Source organism: Loxodonta africana, chromosome 3, assembly GCF_030014295.1.
Source record: "Loxodonta africana isolate mLoxAfr1 chromosome 3, mLoxAfr1.hap2, whole genome shotgun sequence".
NCBI lineage: Eukaryota > Metazoa > Chordata > Mammalia > Proboscidea > Elephantidae > Loxodonta > Loxodonta africana.
In genome coordinates this window covers 212,792,969-212,814,846 of record NC_087344.1, presented here as the reverse complement: position 1 = coordinate 212,814,846, position 21,878 = coordinate 212,792,969, and the positions used below count along the sequence as shown (strand labels likewise).

Below are 21,878 nucleotides of genomic sequence, written 5' to 3'. Positions count from 1 at the left end.
GTCCAACTGGCTTATGGTCTTACTTAAGTTCTGCATGTCCTTGGTGATCTTCTTTTCAGATGTTCTGTCTATAATTCAAAGTGGTGTGTTGAAGTCCCCTACTATTATTGTAGAGTTGTCTATTTCTTTCATATTAGTCAGTATTTGTTTCATGTGTTTTGGTGCATAGCTATTAGGTACACATAGATGTATAACTGTTACGTCTTCTTGCTGGATTGACCCTTTTATTGTTAAGTTATGTCCTTCTTTATTGCTTGTAGTGGATTTTGATTTAAAGTTTATCTATTATCAGAATGGCCACTCCTGCTCCTTTTTTGTTTACTGTTTGCATGGAATATTTTTCTCCATCTTTTTATTTTCAGTCTGTTTGTGTCCTTATGTCTAAAGTGTGTTTCTTGTAGACAGCAAAAGGGTGGATCACCTTTTTTTTTTTTTCCATTCTGCCACTCTTTGCCTTTTGCGTGTGGCATATAGACCATATATATTTAAAGTTATTACTGAAAATGAATTATCTACCTCACTCATTTTGCTATTTGTTTTTTCAGTGTTTCAAATATTCTTTGTTTTTAATTCTGATTTTTCTGTCTTTGTTTCTGTATAGCTGCTTTCTTGTGATGGGCCTTTTTTCTTTCTTCCTTCTTTTCTTCTGAATGTTTTTTCCTTAGTGATTTCTTAGTAGTTACCACGTATATTCCACTGGGTTTTGACCACACATATTCCACTACATGACTTACAGTTGCAAGAATGTACAACAGCTGACATACAACCTTAACATAATAAATCTATTCTGGATATAGTGCTCCCTTCCCCATTTCCATTGGAGTGTCCCCATTAACATCGATATACAACTCATATTTGATAAGTTTACTTTGTGCTTATTTCTTACAAACTTGATGTATTGTTTGTGGGATTTAATCATTGAGTTTATTCCCTAAAATATCATATAGTCAGTCCTTATGACTGCAGTGTTGTTGTGTTTTTTGGAGATCTCCCTCTCTCTCCTCGCCCCGCTCCCACCTATAAATAGATATAAGTATTTCCTTAATGCTCTTCCCTTTCCATTTGGAGTACACCCTTAAGTAATACTTGCAAAGCTGGTTTGGTAGTAGCAAATTCCCAGAGCTTCTGTTTGTTTGGGAACGTCTTGATTTTCCTCTGATTTTTGAATGACAACTTTGCTGGGTAAAGAATTCTTGGTTGGCAATTGTTTTCACTCAATATTTTATATGTGTCAGTCCATTGTCTTCTGGCCTCTAGGGTTTCTGGGGAGAAATCCACACTGTTTCTTATGAAAGACCTCTGGTATGTTATAGTGTGTTTTTCTCTTGCTGCTTTCAGAATTCCCCCCTGTATTTGGTTTTCAAGAATTTTATTAGGATATGATGCAGAGTTGCTCTTTTTGTGTCTTTTCTGATTGGGGTTCATGAAGCTTCCTGTATTTATTTGCAAGCTTCATTCTCTGTTCAGGTCTGGAAAATTCTGATTATTTCTTGGAAAATTGCTTCTGTGTCTTTATTGTTGTCATGGTGTTCTCGGATTCCAATAATTCTAATGTTAGATTTCTTAACTGAATCCCACATATCCTTTTAGATTTGTTTGCTTTTGTTCTTTTCTCTTGTTTCTCTAGAGACTTGATAAGTTCAGTTATTTTGCCTTCTAGTTCACTTATTCTATCTTCTGTCTGTTCAACTCTATTGTTGAGTGTTTCTATTGCTTTTTTCCGATTCAGTTGCTTTATTCCAAATTTCAGTAGTTCTCTTTGTTTTTTGTTTGGTTGGTTTTGTTTTTGATGTTTTCAATTTTCTTGGTGAGTCTCTCATTTTGTTCCTCCATTGTTTCCCAATCTCCACTAGTTTTTCTATGTGTTTTTTTGCTTTCTTTAGACATATTTAGCATCATAGTCTGAAAATTATCAATCCTTTGCATTAGTCTGGACTCATATGTTTTTTTTTTCATAGGAGAAATTTCCTCTTCTTTGTGTTTTGCTTTTGATTGGTCCTTCCTCTCTTGTAATTTGTATGTTTTACTATTTTTTGTTGAATTTGGGCTGTTTTGTTATTTTTTTTTTTTTTACTTTAAATTTTTTATTCTGGTTTTTGTGAGAAAATTTTCTGATTGGGCATCCTGGTGACACAGCAGCCAAGTTCCCAGCTGCCAACCAAAAGGCCAGGACCTGCACCAGCCAACCACTCTGTGGGAAATAGATGCAGCAGCCTGCTTCCACAAAGACAGTCCCACAGGACAGCTCCACTCAGCCCCACAGCGTCACTATGAGTAAGAATCAACCCAGCAGCAGGAGGCTTGGTAGAACTACTAGAGTGCACTCTCTCCCTTAAGTTTTTTTCAGTGCTGATTCAGGAGTTCTGGGTGCTTGATTTCCGGAATTCAATATGCATTCATGGGATGGAAGGTTTAGCTGGTCACAGACAGATATAAGTGGTGGGGCTTGACTTTCCTGTGGTGAAGGTGGGGGACTCTCCATGTCTTTTGCTCATGGGCACCCCTGCACAAGCTATCCCATGGTGACCTGCTGTGGGCCGTTTCCCTCTGTGTCATCCCATCAGACTGAAGTATTCTCCTCACCCTGCTGCCCTTGCAGCTCCTCCCTAGTGCCTATCCATCTCGAGCCTCAACGAGACTCAACGGCACTCTTTTGCAGTACCATGGTCTTCCTTCACTCCTCCCAACTGCACAGCCCATGAACTCCTACAGCCAATTTGTGCCACATTAAAAAAACCAGCCTACAGCTTCCTCAGATTAGCTCCTTTTCTGTGTTCCTTGTTTGGGGTATTATCCAGCCATACCAAAATGGCTGTGATGAGCAAGCATTCCTGATATTAGCAGGTAGGGTCTCCCAGCTTCTATGCCATCCCCACTCCTCCCCTCCCCCACTTCTGGGCTCACTGCAACTTGCCAATGCCTCAGCTGCCATCCAGAGTTCTGAGATCTCAGTCTGTACTTGTTTTAATTAGTTGTTTGGTGACTTAGGTGCTGGGGGAGTAAATGGGAGAGTTCACCCACTTTGCCATCTTGCTCCACCCTAGCTATTCTTTTTATATTCTCCTTTTGCTCTCCCTTCATGAGGATATAAGATAGATTCTATGACTTATCTGCCCAGCAATTTAATTTCTTTAGCTAGGTTTCTCAATTGGGGGCAATTCTGCCCCCCAGGGGATGTTTGACAGTGTCTGGAAACATTTTTTATTATCACAAATGAGGGGCTCCTGCTGGCATCTTGTGAGTAAAGACTAGGGATGCTGCTAAACTTCCTATAATATGCACAGACGGCCCCCCACCACAAATAATTATCCAGCCCAAATGTCAACAGTGCCGTTGTTGCCACATCCAAAGCTAAGCTAACTGGATATTGCACTTGATTGGCAGCACTGGTTCTGTGGTACTATGTAATGGTTAAGAGCACCACTTTGTCTACCTTAGAATTGAAGGAGTTACTTACCAGCCATGTGACCTTGGGCAAGTTCATTTAAGGTCTCAAAACTTCACTTTGCTCATCTGCAAAATGAGGGCTCATAGGGTTGTGGTGAGGATTAGCTGAGATACATGTTGATGTCAACAGCATGAGTTTATCTTATGCCTGATACATGACCTATGTTAGTTAAGATGATGACCGCTGTCTTTGTTTTTCTCCACTTCTAATTTCTTAATAATGTTCCCACCTCTTTCCTCCACCCCCATTTTGTCTCTGTTATTCTTCTCTCTCCTTCATTTATCTTTTACTTCTCTCTCACACACACAACACACACATTGTATCTTAGACAGCAGAATATGTACCCTACAAAATTACTACCATCAAATAAAATTAATTCCCTAAAATTAAGAAGTAAAGGAAGGACTATATAAATACCTGGTCAAGTGAAGACCATTTATATGGACATGACCAAATTAACTGGGCCAGTCAATTAGTGATTTAACCCACACAAATGGCCAATAACCAAAACTAAATTGCATCTGCCATTAAAACACGTTAAGACACCAAATTTTATAGCAGTCTGTATATTTTAAAAGGAGGTTGGCTGGCACAGTGGTTAAATGCTTGACTGCTTACCAAAAAGTCAGCAGTTCAAACTTACCAGCCATTCTGTGGAAGAAAGATGTGGCAGTCTTTCCATGAAGACTACAGCCTTAGAAACCCTACGGGGCAGTTCTACTCTGTCCTATAGGGTCGCTATGAGTCAGAATTAACTCAACAGCAATGGGTTTTTTGATTTTATATATTTTAAAGATCTGTCCAAAGCACTGTGAATTCACCATATTTTGCTTGTGGGTAAAAATAAACAATTTTCCAAAAATGATGTTGTATTGTGTGCCATAGAGTCAATTCCGAATATAGTGACCCTATAGGACAGAGTAGAGCTGCCCTATAGGGTTTCCTAAGTTGAAATCTTTTCGGGAACTGATCGCCAGGTCACTGGTGGGTTCAAACCACCGGCCTTTTGGTTAGCAACCAATGCTTAACCATTGCACCACCAAGGCTCTTTTTTCCAAAGATTATCAGACCCTAATAACTTGGCACCACAGTAAGGCAGTCTTTGTTTCTGGTTGACACTGAGGCACAGTTAAGGGGCCTGATGGGCCCTGGACTGAAACTCCAGTGGATGGATTTGGTGCCAAGCTGTCCATATGTACCGCCTCCTCGCGTCCAGTCATTTCCCCTGAGCTTCTGCTGTGTGAAACACTGAGCCCTTTAGCACATACCTCATGCATTTTCACCACATTCTGTTTTGTTCCCTCCTCTATGTTCCCACAGAAACTTATACATGCTGGCATCATGTATATACCATCTGATCCTAAAACCACCTGATCACACGTCTACCTCCTCCACACCGTGAACTTCTCAGCACGTTCATTCACCTTATTCAGCTTTGTGTTCCCAGCGCCAGTCACAGTGCCAGGCACGCATTAGGTGCTCAATGACTGTTTTCCAAGTGAAAGAATGAAGGCTGCTCCTTCAGCCAGAAGGGCATTTTCTACCTCTTATATCCCTGTACGGTCCTACTCACTGTTTAGGACCTAGCTCAAATGTCACCTTTTCCCTGGAGCGGTGACTGGTGAGGCTGTCTACGTTGTCACTGATGCTTTGTTTCACCGTCAGTGCTCACATCAGCCTCTACCACTGGGCTGTAATCACTTGGTGGCAGGGTCTCTGTCCTGTTTACGCTCCTATCGTGCCAACCCTAGTGTTTAGCACAGGGCCTTGCATAGAGCAGATATTCAACAAATTTCCCAGTGTGAAGGAATAAGGCTTTGCAAGAGGCAGCCCCCCCACCACCACCAAGCTGATGCACTTTAACAGCATGATTAGAGGATTTATCGTGCTTGCTGGTGAAAAATCTTACTCTGGCTTATCTAGACCCCAGATCCAAACAAGCAATTTATAGCCTCCTAGAGCCACCACTGCAGATAGCTGGAACTATTTACTGAGTGTCAGTCTACAGAGAGCACTGTATGAAGCAATGAAGGGCCAGTCTCCATCCCTGCTCCTGCTGCCTTTACCCACACTCCATGTGCCACATGGCCCAGGACCCAGCAATTGGTCTTTAAAAATTAAAAATTTTTTTTAGTTTATAAAGAAAATGTTCTACATTCTACTTTGGTGAGTAGTGTTTGGGGTCTTAAAAGTGTATGAGCGGCCATCTAGGATACTCCACTGGTCTCACCCCTTTGGGAGCAAGGAAGAATGAAGAAAACTAAACATACAAGGGAAAGATTAGTCCAAAGGACTAAAAAACCACATCTACCACGGCCTCCACCAGACTGAGTTTAGTACAACAAGATGGTGCCCGGCTACCACCACTGGCTGCTCTGACAGGGATCACAGTAGAGGGTCCCGGACAGAGCTGGAGAAAAATGTAGAACAAAATTCTAACTCAAAAAGAAAAACCAGACTTGCTGGCCTGACAGAGACTGGAGAAACCCTGAGAGTATGGCCCCCAGACACCCTTTCAGCTCAGTAATGTGGCTACCCCTGACGTTCGCCCTTCAGCCAAAGATTGAACAGACCCATGGAACAAAACAAGACTCAAGCGGCACGCCAGCCTTGCGGCAGAAACTGGAAGGCAGGCGGGAACAGGAAAGCTGGTGATAGGGAACCCAGGGTTGAGACGGGAGAACATTGACATGTCGTGGGTTGTTAACTAACATCTTAGAACAATATGTGTACTAACTGTTTGATGAGAAACTAGTTTGTTCTGTAAACCTTCATCTAAAGTACAACCAAAAAAAAGAAAAAAAAATTAAAAGATGTTTTAAAAGCACAAATTAGAACAACAATGAGATCTCATTCCTTCCTACTGCTAACAAACTTGCTACATTTTTTTTTTTTTTTTATCATTTTTGTTAGGATGCTGAGAAAAAGCTGTTGGGGTAAAAATCTGTACAATGTTCCAAAAGGCAATTTGCCTTTCATGTATCAAGACCCTTGAAAGTGAGATTACTCTACCGAAAATACAGCAATTCCACAAACATAAATGTTCCTCAAAGTGCTATTTATACTAGCAGGCTATTTGAAACTACTTAAATATCCAATTAAAAAAAAAAACCTGTTGCCTTCTAGTTGATTTCGACTCATAGTGACCCTATAGGACACAGTAGAACTGCCCCATAGAGTTTCCAAGGAACACCTGGTGGATTCAAACTGCCAACCTTTTGGTTAGCAGCCGTAGTGCTTAAATACATCCACAGGATGGAATGCTACATAGCCATTAAAAATCATGTTCTTGAAGAATATCTGCAGATGAGACAAAGTACTCATGATCACTTATTAACTGAAAAAAGCAGGTGACAAAACCATATGTGCCATAAAACCATTGTCGTCAAGTCAATTCTGACTCGTAGCAATCCTACAGAACAGAGTAGAACTGCTCCCCAGGGTTTCCAAGGCTGTCATCTTTATGGAAGCTGACTGCCATATCCTCCTCCCATGGAGCACTGGTGGGCTCACACCACTGAGCTTTCAGTTAGCAGCCAGGCACTTAACCAGTGCACAGCCAGGGCTCCTTACATGTGCCATAAACCTACTTAAAAATTTTTACTATATGCAAACTAAAAAACACTGGAAGCCTCCATGAACTACTACCTACTTTACCAAGAGGCCAGAAGAAAGGTATGGTACTCAGCTACGAATACTGAATGTTTTGAACAAGGACTCAATAGATCGATCTTGATCAAAAGGAGGAAAAACGTGGAACAGAAATTAAAATTTTCATTGAAAACCAGACTTACTGGATACATTGAAGCTGAAGGAACCCTTAAGTCTATCATTTGGAAACAACTTTTAAGCCTAGAACTGAAACTATCCTATGAAGTCATCTTTAACCAAACAATTTAGCTCATTTAATAAAGAATGTTACCTTGAGCACCACATTCTTTAAAAGAATTATCTATATGAGATTAAATGGACAACAGAAACTCTAAAACACAGATGAGAACTTTAAGGGGGCAGAGACTAAGCTAACAGTGGTGAAACAACAAGGGCAGAGATGGGGGAATGGTGACAGGATGTGAAATCACCACTGTTGATAAGCTGTACAAGGAGAATGGTGACAGGATGTGAAGTCACCACTGTTGATGAGCTGCATAAGGAGAATGGTGACATGATGGGAAGTGACCACTGTTGCTGAGCTGTGTAGGGAGAATGGTGACAGGATGGGAAGTGACCACTGTTGAGCTGTGTAGGGAGAATGGTGACAGGGTGTGAAGTGACCACTGTTGCTGAGCTGTGTAGGGAGAATGGTGACAGGATGGGAAGTGACCACTCTTGATGAGATGTGTAGGGAGAATGGTGACAGGATGGGAAGTGACCACTCTTGATGAGCTGTGTAGGGAGAATGGTGACAGGATGGGAAGTGACCACTCTTGATGAGATGTGTAGGGAGAATGGTGACAGGATGGGAAGTGACCACTCTTGATGAGCTGTGTAGGGAGAATGGTGACAGGATGTGAATGACCACTGTTGATGAGCTGTGTAGGGAGAATGGTGACAGGATAGGAAGTAACCACTGTTGATGAGCTGCGTAGGGAAAATGGTGACAGGACGGGAAGTAACCACTGTTGATGAGCTGCGTAGGGAGAATGGTGACAGGACGGGAAGTGACCACTGTTGATGAGCTGCGTAGGGAGAATGGTGACAGGATGGGAAGTGACCACTGTGGATGAGATGTGTAGGGAGAATGGTGACAGGATGTGAAGTCACCACTGTGGATGAGCTGTATAGGGAGAATGGTGACAGGATAGGAAGTAACCACTGTTGATAAGCTGTGCAGGGAGAATGGTGACAGGATGGGACGTTATCACTGCCCATGAGCTGTACTTGTAAGAATTGTTGAATGGGTGTATGCTCTGTTGTGTATACTTTCACCAAAAATAAAAAGTTAATTAAAAAAAAAATACTGTAGACAAATATACTCAAAACATAAATACTGTTTGCCACTGATTGGTGGGATTATGCTATTTTCTTGTTTTATTCTTATTTTCTGTATTTGTTTACTTACTGGGAAAAAAGATATTTGGGAAAGATTACTGATGAATTTTGACTGATGGTGTCATTCTACGTTCACCACATAGCCGCGGAGCCAACAGGACTCTGCCCGTGGCCGGGGCTTTATGGATGAGGAGGTGTAGGCTCTAGGTGGACCACCGGCCTACCCTCGTTGGCTGCAAAACCTGATAGACTCAAGGGAGCCTGGGGCTTCTTAGCCAGTGACACCATCCTCCCTGGCCCCCTCTGTGTTGTCCCTGACTCCGCTACTATATTCATGATAGAACTTGGGTCTACCCTTCCTGCCCTCGTGAAGTCCAACCTTGCCTGTGATGCATCAAGTGACCATCAGCAGGAATCTCATAAAGGATTCTAAGGGTCAGAAACTCACAGCCCGAGCCCGCGAGATGCACAGAACTGCCCCTGACAGCGCAGTGCAGGGTCTGAGAGGACCTCCCGGGAGTAGGAGGTCACCAGCAGGGCCTCTCCTGACTGAGCCAGCCACACCCAGGCTTCTAAAAGCACACAAGTTCTCCCAGGTGCCGCTGTCTTTTTCCCCGGGCTGCCTTCCTTCTCCCAGCTCCTCCTCCAGTTCTGAGCTGACCTGCTTCTTCAAGGCCCCTTTCCTGCGGAGGAGGGAGGGTATTTCCTAGCGAGGCTCTACCCATCCAGCTTGGGCCGAGACCGGGCAGCACGTTAGGAAAGACAGAGCTGCAGGGTCAGAAGACCTGGACATCGGGCCTTTCTCAGCTTCTGTTTCTTCTGTTCATTTGTAAAGTGAGAATCAGAGGTTTCTAGAACTTTTTGTGAGCAATGGAACCTTTTTAAAAAATAAAACTCGTGGCAATACCACCACCGCCAGTTGCCGTGGAGTCAGCTCCGACTCCTGGCCCCCAGGCGCGTCACACAGCCCTGTGCTCCACCGAGTTTCACCAGCTGAGTGTTCACAAGAAGATCTCCAGGACTTTCTTGTGAGGCGTCTTTGGGTGGACCTGAGTTGCCAACCTTTTGGTGCAACTGTTTGCAATACCCAGGGACTTCGCAGATCAGATAGAATCGAGGTGCTCTGATTGAAGGGCCAGAAGAGGCAGAACTCCACTTCCTCACTCTCCCCCACAGCAGAGGCCCCCCGACACCATCCCAAGGATCTAAGACAGTTGAGATCACTGGACTAGATGCTTTCTCAGGTTCCACCCTTTGCACACATTCCTGAGCTCTCTGATGCTCTAAGTCTAAGGCACACTTACCGGTCGACAGCAATGACCCCAAGGGTGAGCATGCTGGCCGAGCTGATCAGCAGGTAGAGTAGGGCCGAGAAGTTGCACCAGACCACACCAAAGATCCATTCCCTCCGAATGGAGCTTGTCACTACAAAAGGCAGCACCAACACAGACAGCAGGAAATTAGACAGGGTCAGGCTGAAGACGAACTTGTTGCTGAGGGTGAGGAGGTAGGACTTCTTGTACAAGGTGACCACAATAACTAGGTTGCCCAGGCAGACGAAAACGGTGATGACAATGATGGCGATGAACTCGGTGACAAGGACGTCCCCTTCACCACCCTTCAGCACAGTCAGGTTGCTCAGCTCCTTCCTGTGGCCGAGGGAGGAGTTGAGGCTCATGGTCAGTGTGCTTCTGCGTGGGGTTGGCAGAACATGCTGGACAACTGGGGAAACAAGGCAAGACCAGGACAGTCATCAGATCCTTCCATCTCCACTTTCCCCAAGAGGACACCGAGGCCGATAGGGGTTTGTTAGCGCGCCCCAGGTCATCCACCTAGGCCAGCAACACTCAGCCAGTCTTCTCACCCAGGCTTCATACAGTGGACTATTTTCTGCAACCAGCTCTAGGCACGATTCACAGCACCCCTGTGAGCAAAAATCTCTTCCTCCCATCTAAACCACCCTACCCCTTTTCCTGAGGCCAGTAGTTCCAAACCTTTACCGTGCTGAAGAATTACCCGGAGTGCCAGTTCCAAGTCTACTGTTAGGCTCCGCCAGTAGAGATTCTGATTCCAGAGACTAGAGAAGCAGCCTCAGAATCCACGTTTTAAATAGCCAAGTTGAGTGAGGCAGACGATTCTGTTACAGATGGTCCCTGGGGGACTCTGTGGACTACCACTTCTAGGCCTTTGCTACGCAGTGTGGTCCCTGAGACAGCAGCATCAGCATCACCTGGGAGCTTCTCAGAAGTGCAGAATCTTAGGCCCCACCCCTGGCTCACAGAATCGGAATCTGCATTTTAACCCCAGCCCCAGGGGATTCAGGTACATGAGAAAGTCTGACTCTCAGATTATCATAGGAGCTATTCTCAGTTCCCTGAACAGGGTTTAATCAACTACAATTCATACTGAGACATTGTTAACTGCCCTCGTCAGACATGGTGAGGGAGGACAAGGCTCCAAGCACTCACCATCAATGGGTAAGTGGAGCCACAGGTGAAGGACCTGGCCCACAGTTACCATTCTCTACAAGGTGCAATTCCAGCTCTCAAAAAACTGTTCCAGAGCCTGGCTAAAATTCTCTTTTGGCTAAAATTCAAGAATGACATATTTTAACATTAAATCCTACAGATTTAATGTTTCTCCAAAAATTTGAGTCAACTTTAGTCAGCCCAAAAAATCCCACAGATCAACTGCTCTGGTTTCCCACAAACAGAGGACACCAGAAAGAAAGACTGCTTCCCATGAGCCAGATGACAAGTACCCTGGTGCTTAAACTGCCTACACGTGGCATCAAAACCTTCCCCGCACCCTCCTGGTGACCTGGCATCTCCGTCCAAACACTTCTGGCAACAGGAGGCTACAGAGTAAGGCAGCCCTCCCCTTTGCCAGCAGTCTTCAATGCCATCTGAAAGTTTCCCTTCTGGAGAGATTGCCTGCTACAGCCTATACCAATCCCAGGCCTGCTCACTCAAGCCGCACCAAACAATTCTAATCCATCTTCCAAATGACAGCTCCCAAATACTTCAGAAAGGTACCTGTTTTCCCTTCTCCAGACTAGATCTCCCTATCATTCTTCATTATATGGTTTCCAGACCCTTCACTAACTTGGCCTTCCTGCTCTGGATTCATTCCAAGATGTCTATGACTCTCTTGATTTGTGGTCCCCAAAACTTAACACACCACTCTAGATGTGGTCTAGTAGGTATCCAACACAAAGGGGCCGTTCCCTGCACAGCCCGGGTAATCGTCTTCCACTGGGCACTGTGAGGCTTACGTAAGGGGGTGGCCAACTGAAACCCCACCTGTCTGAAGGCCCCAGTCCCAGTCTTGAGCTTATGGAATTATGTTCCTAAGCTTAAGTATAAAACATTATTTCTGCTAAATTTTATTTTGTGCAATTTTGGCTCATTATCTCCAGGCTGCTAAAATATTCTGAATTTTGATTCAGTCACACAATACATTGTTTCCTCCAGCTTTGTGCCATGAATATGTTTTATCAGAATGCCTTCTGTATCTGTGTCTTTGTAGGGTGATTTCTGATTTTTGTCTTTATTTGGTGAGTTCTGGTTTTTGTTAACTCTTATGTAAGTAAGCTATTAATTGGTATCTCAAAATAAACTTTCTACATAAACATATTATTCTTACGTTAACTGAACAAGTATCAGTATAGTGTAACATGGTGGTTAGGAAAATGGAATTTGAGTCATTAGACAAATTGGGAGAAAATATTTACAGTTTACATCACAGAACGAACAAATCTGTCTTAGAAGATGTACAAGCAGAATGCTTCTTAGAAGCAAGGACGGCGAGACTGTGTCTTCCATACTTTGGACATGTTGTCAGGAGGGATCAGTCCCTGGAGAAGGACATCATGCTTGGCAGAGTACAGGGTCAACAGAAAAGAGGAAGACCCTCAAGGAGGTGGATTGACACAGTGGCTGCAACAATGAGCTTGAGTGTAACAACGATTGTAAGGATGGCTCAGGACCAGGCAGTGTTTTGTTCTGTTGTGCATAGGGTTGCTATGAGTCGGAACTGACTCGATGGCACCTAACAACAACAACATCACAGATAAAGGGCTAATCATCCAAATTTATTTTAAAAATTCCCAAAAAATCAAGATGAAAAACCAGAGAGAAAAATGGGTAAAAGACATAAACATAGAGTTCACAAGGTATACCAATGGTATTAAACATATGAAAAGATGTCCAGTTTCACTCAAAATAAGAGAAATGCACATTAAAACTACAATGAGATACCATTTCTTTCCTTTCAGACCAGCAGAAATCCAAAAGCGTGGCAACATGCCTTGTGGGTGAGGCCGTGGGAAACAGGCCCTCTCCTGCGCTCCAGATGGGAATGGAAAATCGTGCACCCTCTGGAGGGCTCAGAAACCCCTAACAAGACCACAGACACATTTACCCTGTGACCCAGCAGTGCCATTTCTAGGTATTTACCCTGAAGATACGAGTTCATAAAATGAAGTAACAGATACACAAGGTTATTTTATGCATTGAGGCACTAGCTAGAAAAAAAAAAGGGGGGGATAAGTGAGAAATAAGAATGCATATGCACATACATCTATAAATATATTTGTTTATGCAAATTATTTACAAGCTAATTTTAGTTGGGTTTCTGTTACTGAGTCAGAGGCAACCAAAGCCCCTACACTGGGGTTGATAAAATATTTAGATGTAGCCTTGAATATTTTCTGGAATTAAAGAAACACATGAGTCCTCAGATTGAAAAAGCACATCGAGTTCTGAGAAAAAGTCAGAATAAGGTAACGCCAAGGCACATCATAATGAAAATGACAAACATCAAAGAGAGAAAACAGTAAAAGCAAATTTGCCTCTGAAGCAATAACAGTTAGATAAACAGCAGACTCTTCGAAACCAAAAATAGAGGGCAGAAAATAGTGTATTAAGAAAAAACACCGTTGCCCGGAAGTCCTACATCACTCAGGAGAGAGGCAAATGAAGCCTGAATGCTTCCTAATGACTCCTCACTTAAGGAAAATTTTCACGAAGAAGGAAACTGAATCCAGAGATAAGGGGTGGATCAGCAGAAAAGAACCTGGTAAATACGTGGATAAATCTAAATTAAGAGCTGTAAAAAATAAAATTTAAATTTAAAAAGTCAAACATCAACAACAAACATAAAAACAGCTAACTTGGGAGATTTAAAACAAGATGACAACTAAAACACTAAGCAAAAAGGAAGGTCTTAGAGGTGTGACTGGAGTAAAACGCTCTAAGTTAGTATGCACACATGGCAGGGACTTCGGTTACAGTTATTTTTCCAGTACCTGGACAAGTGCCTGCCACACAGTAGGTACTCAGTAATTATTTACTGATGAATGACTAGCTTTCAAAACTTTGTCATTATTAAGTCAAATACAACTGTTATCATTATAAAGGTAGTCAATAAAAGAATTTAAAAAATAGGACACAAAGCTTCCAAATCAGAAGATGGAAAAGGGGAATAAAGTACCCCTAGATCTTCGACCTCCTTCCTCTCTCCAGTGGCCTATGAGCAGACACGGTAGTGAACTGTAGGATCAGAGAAGCCAGGATTGGATACAGTCCTTGAGGTCCTCTGGTCCAACCCGCCACAGGAGGCAAAGAAGGAACACGGGCCAAAATCCAAAATCCCAGCCTCTGCCAGGAGGCCTGGGGTGGGGAAGGCACAAATCCCAGCAAATCCCCCAGGGTGTACCTTTAAAGAACAAGAAGAGGGGGGATTTGGAATGCCCCAGCCAGAGGAGGCTTCCTGGCAGGCAGCCAGCTCACCCAGGGCCTGACAAGCCAGGGCCCCTTGAACCGAAGCAAATTCTAGTGTGACTCACGCCGCCACTCTCCTGGGCAGTTCTGCTGCCAGACTGTCTACAAAGTTGCTTCAGAACTCCCACAGTCCCCTGGTCCTGACCTGCCAAATAAACCACCTTGTACTCTCCTCTGAGAAACAACCAGACTGTAACAGGACGGAGGCCTTGACAGACACATCAGAGATTACCCACGAAAAAGAGGACAATCTCTCTTAGACAGGTCACCAGGGAAGGTGGACGTTTACTCGCCCTTGGGGCCACAGCTCAATATATTACAATCACTCCTCACTTGGAACTGCCTTCAGTCTTCCTGAACATTCCGGGGGACAGCAAATCGCTGCTGGACTAGACTACTGCCATCGCCTCAAGTCATTCAAAGTCAAATTTTGGCACTCAAGTGAGTGATCAATAAGAGTTTGGGTTAAAAAACAAGGCAACAACATAGAATTTTGAGATCCCTATTGTGTTTTGAAAACTGGTTTGCATGGTATTTTACAAGAAATAATTCCAGAAATGCTTTTAGTTGCAAGGGTGACTTGCTCAAGGGAAAGCATTTGTCAAATGTCACTTATTCAGTTGTATAAAATGATTTTGATCTCCGTACAGTCTATTTCTTTTTTCCCTACTCATATTGCTATCACCTGCACTTGTCAGAAAGACCGCGTGGCCTGCTGGTCAAGTGCACAGACTCTGAAGCCAAGCTGCCTGGGTTGAAAGCCTAGCCTCTCCACTTTTTACCGAGGTAAGCCTAAGTCAGTTAATTGACTTCCAATTCCTCACCCATAAAATGAATATTACCTTCTCATAGTGTGCTGTGAACACCAAATGAGTTTGTGAACTGTGTCTGGCACACAGTGAGTCCTCATTACATGTTAGCATCACCATTTGAAAAGGTTTCCCTGATTTTGTTTTGGGAAACCACCCTTCTTTTTTTAGACCATATGATTTGGGTGAGGAGCCCTGGTGGCGCAGTGGTTAAGAGCTCAGCTGCAAACCAGAAGGTCGGCAGTTTGGATCCACCAGCCACACCTTGGAAACCCTATGGGGTAGTTCTACTCTGTCCTATAGGATCACTATGAGTCCGTATCGATTCCACAGCAGTGGATCGGGATTTGGGTGACGCCAACATCACTCAAAGCTCCCAGGGTCAGCTCTTGATTCCAGGCTGGCCAGGTAGTCACAGTGATTCGTCCAGAGATGGTCACATGACCCAGGACTTTGGCTGCTACTATTGGAGGAAAAATTAGCCTACCACTAAGGATGGTAAGTTGACAAGATATGAGCCTGGGATTGAGGCAGCTGGCCATCTTTAGCACTATATGGAGACAGCTTATCGGTAAAGAAAGCTGAAAGAACGAGACAGTGCAAGAGTGAGACAGCAAGCAATTAAGAGAGAGAAGGAGAAAGAACACAAGTGAACCCACAAATGCTGATGAAATAACCTGAGATGCTAAATCTTCTTGCTCTTCTCAGTTATAGAAGGCTGGGGAATTTTCTGTTTCACTTAGGTTAATTTGGCTGAGTTTCTATTACTCGAAACTTAGAGAATCCTGACCAATACTGTGATAGAACATGGTCAGACACGCCATGGTCTGTGTGCAACATGCCAAGGTGCCGCCCATTTTCAAGCTTAGGACTACTCCTCAGGCATAGCTCTGCTTGCCTACAGCTTTTCACCCCCAGAATGGTCTCTTTGGGACCAGAAGATCCATGCCCCAGTCCACAAGGCGCCCCACCACCTCCACAAGGCCTCTTGTAAATGAGGCCAATGAAAGGAGAGCCTGGGGTCTGCAAACCGCAACCCCAGGCATAGGTGGGCCCTGGGAGGCCCTCAGGGATCAGAAGGAGGCAGGACTCTCAACATCCTCTCCAACTAGGGCTTGTTGGAGAGGGCAAGTAATATCTGTCCTCTCCAGAATCCTGCTCTACAGAAAATACTCTGTTTTAGGATAAGGCTCCCTTCGGATACCCTTAAATATACCCGAGCGAAGTAGTGGTTCACTTCCTCCTCCGCAGCCTGCCTGGAGCTACAGCCCCACCCTCTCTGAGCAGGCTACACCACTTCATTCCCATGCCACAGGTCCCACAGCCTTTGACACCAATTCTTATGAGGAGCTGAGCAGCCAGAAAAGCTGGGACCACCAGATGCCCTCTTCTAAAGAAATCACATGCCAACAGGCGGGCACATAAGACATTCAAGTTACCAACCCTCCAGGCAAGGAAATTCCTAAACACCACTTTAGCCAAGCCCAGGGGAGGCCACAGTGATGCTGTTTTGGCCAGACTCTCAGAGGCTCTTCATCGCAGCACCTCGAATCTCATCAGCCACTGCTGGGGAGGTGGGCTGGTAGGAGGGTAGGAAGAAGGTTCTAACAGCCACCTTGTTTTATGTTTAAGGTTACTGAGAGTCAGCTCTCACCCCCATCCATCCCAAACCAGGCTACATGACACACTAAGAGCCAGAAAGAGATGACAGGGTCCCTGGGTCTCCACACAGGGCATTGGCCAAGTACCAAGGGTCCCTCCCTCTCTCCCTCATTCCCTGGTACTCACATGGAAGTTGTTCCCAAAGATGGTAGGCACATGGACTTGGCCTCTGCAATCCTGGAGGGATGTGCCCACCCATCCAACCCAGAGTCTGTCACAAGGTACAGTGCTTCACTCTTCACTCCACTAGGGCACCGCAAACCTAGTAATGTCCTTGTTCCAGGACTCTCACTTAATATGTGGAGCAGCTCTAAGCTCTGGTCTACTTGGGAAAATGCATCAGGGAAAGGACAAGAAGCTAGAGTCAGAACGCCAAATGACCTATGGCCCCTTTCTGAATTCTTACTTTGCCAGTGGCTTTGATCTTTCACACACATACATTATCAGCTTGAGTACTTCACTGCCCTTCACAACATCCTTCGTACGGTGGGCTGGAAGACTGGAGGCCTGGGTTCTTTTCCAGATTCTGCCACTATGATCCTGTCCACAAGAACATCAGCAGTGAGGCTTTCAAGTATCTTTCCAAAACCAATCTTTTGGTTCCTAAGCATAGACATTTTTCAAGACTCAATCCTTAATCCAGTCCTTTCTCCCTACACCCTTGAGAACTGTACCTATTTCCAGAGTACTGCTTAATTATTATCAATAAAAATCAGTATTTGCAAACACTGCAACATACAAAGTACGTTTACACACATCACCTCATTTGATCTTCTGAATCACTTTTAGAGGTAGAAGTTATTATTCTCCCCATTTTAGAGAAGCAGCATAACATAATGGTTAAGACCATGAACTCTGAAACAAGAGAGCTGAGTTCAAATTCTGGCTCTACTACTTGCTGGCTCTATGACCTGTGCATGCTACTTTACCTCTCTGGGCATCAGCTTTCCCATCTCTACAATGGGGATAACAGGAATTACCAACCTCACAGGGTTGTTGGGAGGAATGAATGAGTTAATACTTGTATAGTTCTTAGAATAGTGCTCAACTCCATGTGCTTGTTAAATAATAAAATGGGAAACTGAGGCTCAGAAATGTTAAATTACTAGGTCAAAAGAACAGCAGGTAGTAGGCCACAACTTGGCCCTTTGGATATAAGCCTATCTGTAATCTATCCATCCACCTGGCAGAAGAGATTCTATATGGTCTGGCCTCATCTACTTCCCAGACTTCTCTCCCACCGACCCTTCGTGTACTCTCTGCTCCAGCCAGCTGTGCTAAGTCTCCCACTGAAAAGATGTCACCATTATAATTCCAATTTGCTCTTGTTTGTGCCTATCCTCTATTTGGAATATTCTCCCTGTTTGTGGGATGAATGAATAAGACTAAGTCTGTAATATTTTACTGATATACTGGTCTAATAACTTCACTGAAAGAGAGAAGGGAAGAAAGAAACAAACGGGGTGGAGGGGTGGAGAGAATACTGCAGCTTGATACAACGCAAAAAATACACCAGGGCACGTTTGCTTTAACTTCTCCCCTTCCCTACAGGGCTTGGAGAGTCATGAAATGCATGAAGCCAGCAATCTTCACAGCCTTTTATCCAGACTGTTAGAGATGAGAAGAACTTTAGAAAACATCCAGCCTCATCTCAGGCTGTAACAGATGAGGGAACCAGGGCTTGTCTAGCATGCACTATTCCCCACAAGGGACTAGTATGGCACTTACTTCCAAGGCTGAGCCGCTGAATAAAACCACTAACTGACCCAGCAGATGGGACTCCCCAGGTTCTATGCTAAAACACAGCTCAACTTTCCGCTCATCACACACCTCTGTTTGCATTTTTTTGTTGTGACATGTTAGAGAACCTAAGGAACACTCAGTATCCAGCAAAGTTGGATTCTGAGCCATAGTTGAATTTTTTGAAAGGCAACTGGCTTCTCTCCCAGGATTCCACCAGAAATATTAAAAACTGCCATCATTTCCTCATGCTCCTGAGTCAACACAGACAAGGGAGGCTCCACTTCAGCCTCCAGGAAGCCCACAAACGTCCCTCTGAACTCAGGATGAAGAGTCTTAAGCCCTAAGAGGAAAGTGCTTTAGGAAAAGGGAAGAAAAAGCAGCTGTGGTGTTTCCACAGCTATTCAGGGAAGCTTTAGGGCAAGCCCTCGCTATAGAAATAACCTTTCCACTGTACAGGTTATCTTTTCTTTGCCGGCCCACAGGATACCCGGCCCAGACCACGCTATCCCCCTGGGTGGCAGAAGGGCCAAAATGCAGCTTTTAAGGGGAGGCTCAGGGGAGGCTCCACAGACAGTGGCCCACAGCCATCCTGCCTGGAACTGGGATTCCAGCAAATCCCAAAGGTAAAGCTGGGTCAAACCAGGTCAGAACTGCCCAGGGCCACTCCAAATCTACCTGACAATGCTTCCAAATGAGGTGATTGAACAGGCGACTGGACCAAGGACCTGGTTAGGAGACCCTACTCAGACGGCAAGAAGTGAAGACCACTCCTCAGGGCACCGAACTCGTATACCCGACTGGCTACTCAGCGTCTCCACTTGAGCGTCACAGGCATCACGAGCTTAGCGCATCCAAAACCAGATTTCAAATTTCCTGCCTCTCAAACCTGAGATGGCTCTTCCCCGTCTCATGTTGTGGTACCTCCATTCTCCCAGTTGCTCAAACCCCAGACTTTAGAGTCAGTCCTGACTCCCCATTTTCTCTCACATCCCATATTTGGTCTGTTAGCAATTCTATTGGCTCTACTTTTGAAATGTACATAGAATTCAACTATGTCTGCTACCACCACTCTGGTCCAGGCTACATTATGTTTCTTCTGGATGACTGAAATAGCTTCCACCCTAATCTACCTGCTTTTGCCCTTGAACCCATTTTCAACAAAGCAGCCAGAATGAGTCTGTTTAAAAAAAAAAGTTCAGAATAAGTCATTCCTCCACTCAGACCCCCAAAGGGATTCTGGTGTCACTCAGTAAGTTCCTGTCTCGACTTGCATCTCCTAACTTGACCTGGCTCTTCCTTACTGCTCCAACCTCATAATGAAAATTACTTTCTATTCCTTCCACCCCAAACACACTGGCCTCCTCACCGTTTTCCAAGCACATCCATCAGGCATGCTCACACCTCACCAAACTTCTGTTCCCTATGCCTAGACCGTCCTCACCCCAAACACCTTTGTCGGTCACTCTCTTACTTCCCCTAGGCCCTCACTTCCTTAGGGCCCAGAAGTTGACGTGTCCACAAAGCCTCTGGAGTCCATCCACAGAACCCAGCGTTGCATGCTCCCTTCCATTACCTCATTCCCCATTCCCTTCTCTACTTTTTTGCCTCAGGATGCACGTGTGTGTGTGTGTGTGCATGCACATACATATATCCTCAGGATGTGTGTGTGTGTGTACACTCACATACGTATACACACGTATGCACTGCAGAGCCATAGATGGCTTTTGTGTGGCCTTTCTAGCCATAGTCTTGTAACTCCCACCCGAGCGACTGGGCAGGGCAGTGCAGACATGGTAATTGTGGCCCACCAAAGGCACTGGTAAGTTTTGCCATCCTTCTGGGCTTGAAATAAGCCACCCCAGAGGCAGGAGAGAGAAGAATCCCACCACCACCAAGAAAGAAGAGCCAGTGCATCCTTTATACCAGGGATCCCTGCGCTGAGAAGCTCCTGGAAGCAGGAGACCGAGAGAGAGAAGGAGCTCTCACCCTGAAGACACTGAGAAGTGGTGGTAGGAGAGACCTGGCAGCACAGACCCAGCAGCAGGAGATGGTGCAGGGCTTCCCGGCCCATGGAGAGAGGAAGCTGAGTGCCTCTGGGCATAGGCAGAGGGCCAGGGAGAAGCAGGCCGGCAAGCATGGCTGGGAAGAGGCTGTCCTGATGCAAGAACTGCATCCTTGAGTGTTTCTGAGCCTGAATTGTAACCTGTTACTTCCCTAATAAACCCCATAATCATGACTATGGTCTGTGAGTTCTGTGTGGCCACTGCAATGAATTACTGAACCCAGCAGATGGGAGGGGCAGTTAGCGTCAGAATTGGTAAAGATGGCAGAGAGGGGAGGCATGTCTGAGCCCCACCTCATAAGAATCAGCCTTGGGCTGTTGATCTTGACTCTCCTTCCTCCCTTTGAACTTAGAGGAGGTCAGGCACCGCCCTCATGCAGTTTTTAACACACACATACTCACCACTCATCTGTCAGTTTGTTGTACTATGGTGGCTTGCATGTTACTACAGTTCTGGAAGCTATGCCACCAGTATTTCAAATACCAGCAAGGTCACCCAAAGTAGACAGGTTTCAGCAAGGTTTCTGTACTAAGGCAGACTAGGAAGAAAGGCCTGGTGATGTACGTTAAAAAAATTAGCCAGTGTTGTGGGGACCATAGTCTCTGGAATATCTCACTCAATTGGCATGACATAGTTTATAAAGAAAATGTTCTACATTCTACTTTGCTGAGTAGCGTCTGGGGTCTTAAAAGCCTATGAGCAGCTATCTAAGACACTCCGTTGGTTTTGCCCCTTCAGGAGCAAGGGAGAATGAAGAAAACTAAAGACATAAGGGAAAGATTAGTCCAAAGGACTAATGGACCACATCTACCATGGCCTCCGCCAGACTAAGCCCAGTACAGCCTGATGGTGCCCGGCTACCACTGCTCTGACAGGGATCACAATAGAGGGTCCCAGACAGAGCTGAAGAAAAATGGAGAACAAAATTCTAATTCACAAAAAAAGACCAGACTTGCTGGCCTGACAGAGACTGGAGAAACCCCAAGAGTATGGCCCCCGGACATGCTTTTAGCTCAGAAATGAAGTCACTCCTGAGGTTCACCCTTCAGCCTAAGATTAAACAGGTCCATAAAACAAAACAGGACTAAAAGGGCACACCAGTCCAGGGGCAGGGACTAGAAGGCAGGAGGGGACAGGACAGCTGATAATAGGGAACCCAAGGTCGAGAAGGGAGAGTGTTGACACGTCGTGGGGTTGTTAACCAATGTCATAGAACAATGTGTGTACTAACTGTTTAATGAGAAACTAGTTTGTTCTGTAAACCTTCGCCTAAAGTACAATACAGAATAAAATAAAATAAATTAGCCAATGAAAATCTTATGGATCACAACATAGAGGGCCAACGAGAGCATAATAGCCACAACGATGGAGTCAGACA

General features: G+C 44.8%; 1 protein-coding gene across 1 annotated transcript in view; it reads right to left on the bottom strand.

Annotated features, from left to right (window-relative positions):
- The window catches only part of GPR161 (G protein-coupled receptor 161), a 53,814-nt gene extending 43,358 nt beyond the window's left edge, over positions 1 to 10,456 (bottom strand). The window contains exon 1 of the mRNA XM_064282977.1: positions 9,745 to 10,456. Within this exon, the coding sequence (XP_064139047.1) occupies positions 9,745 to 10,118 (374 nt within the window). The 5' untranslated portion in view covers positions 10,119 to 10,456. The remainder of the gene's footprint in view (positions 1 to 9,744) is intronic.
- Between the last annotated feature and the right edge of the window lie 11,422 nt (positions 10,457 to 21,878).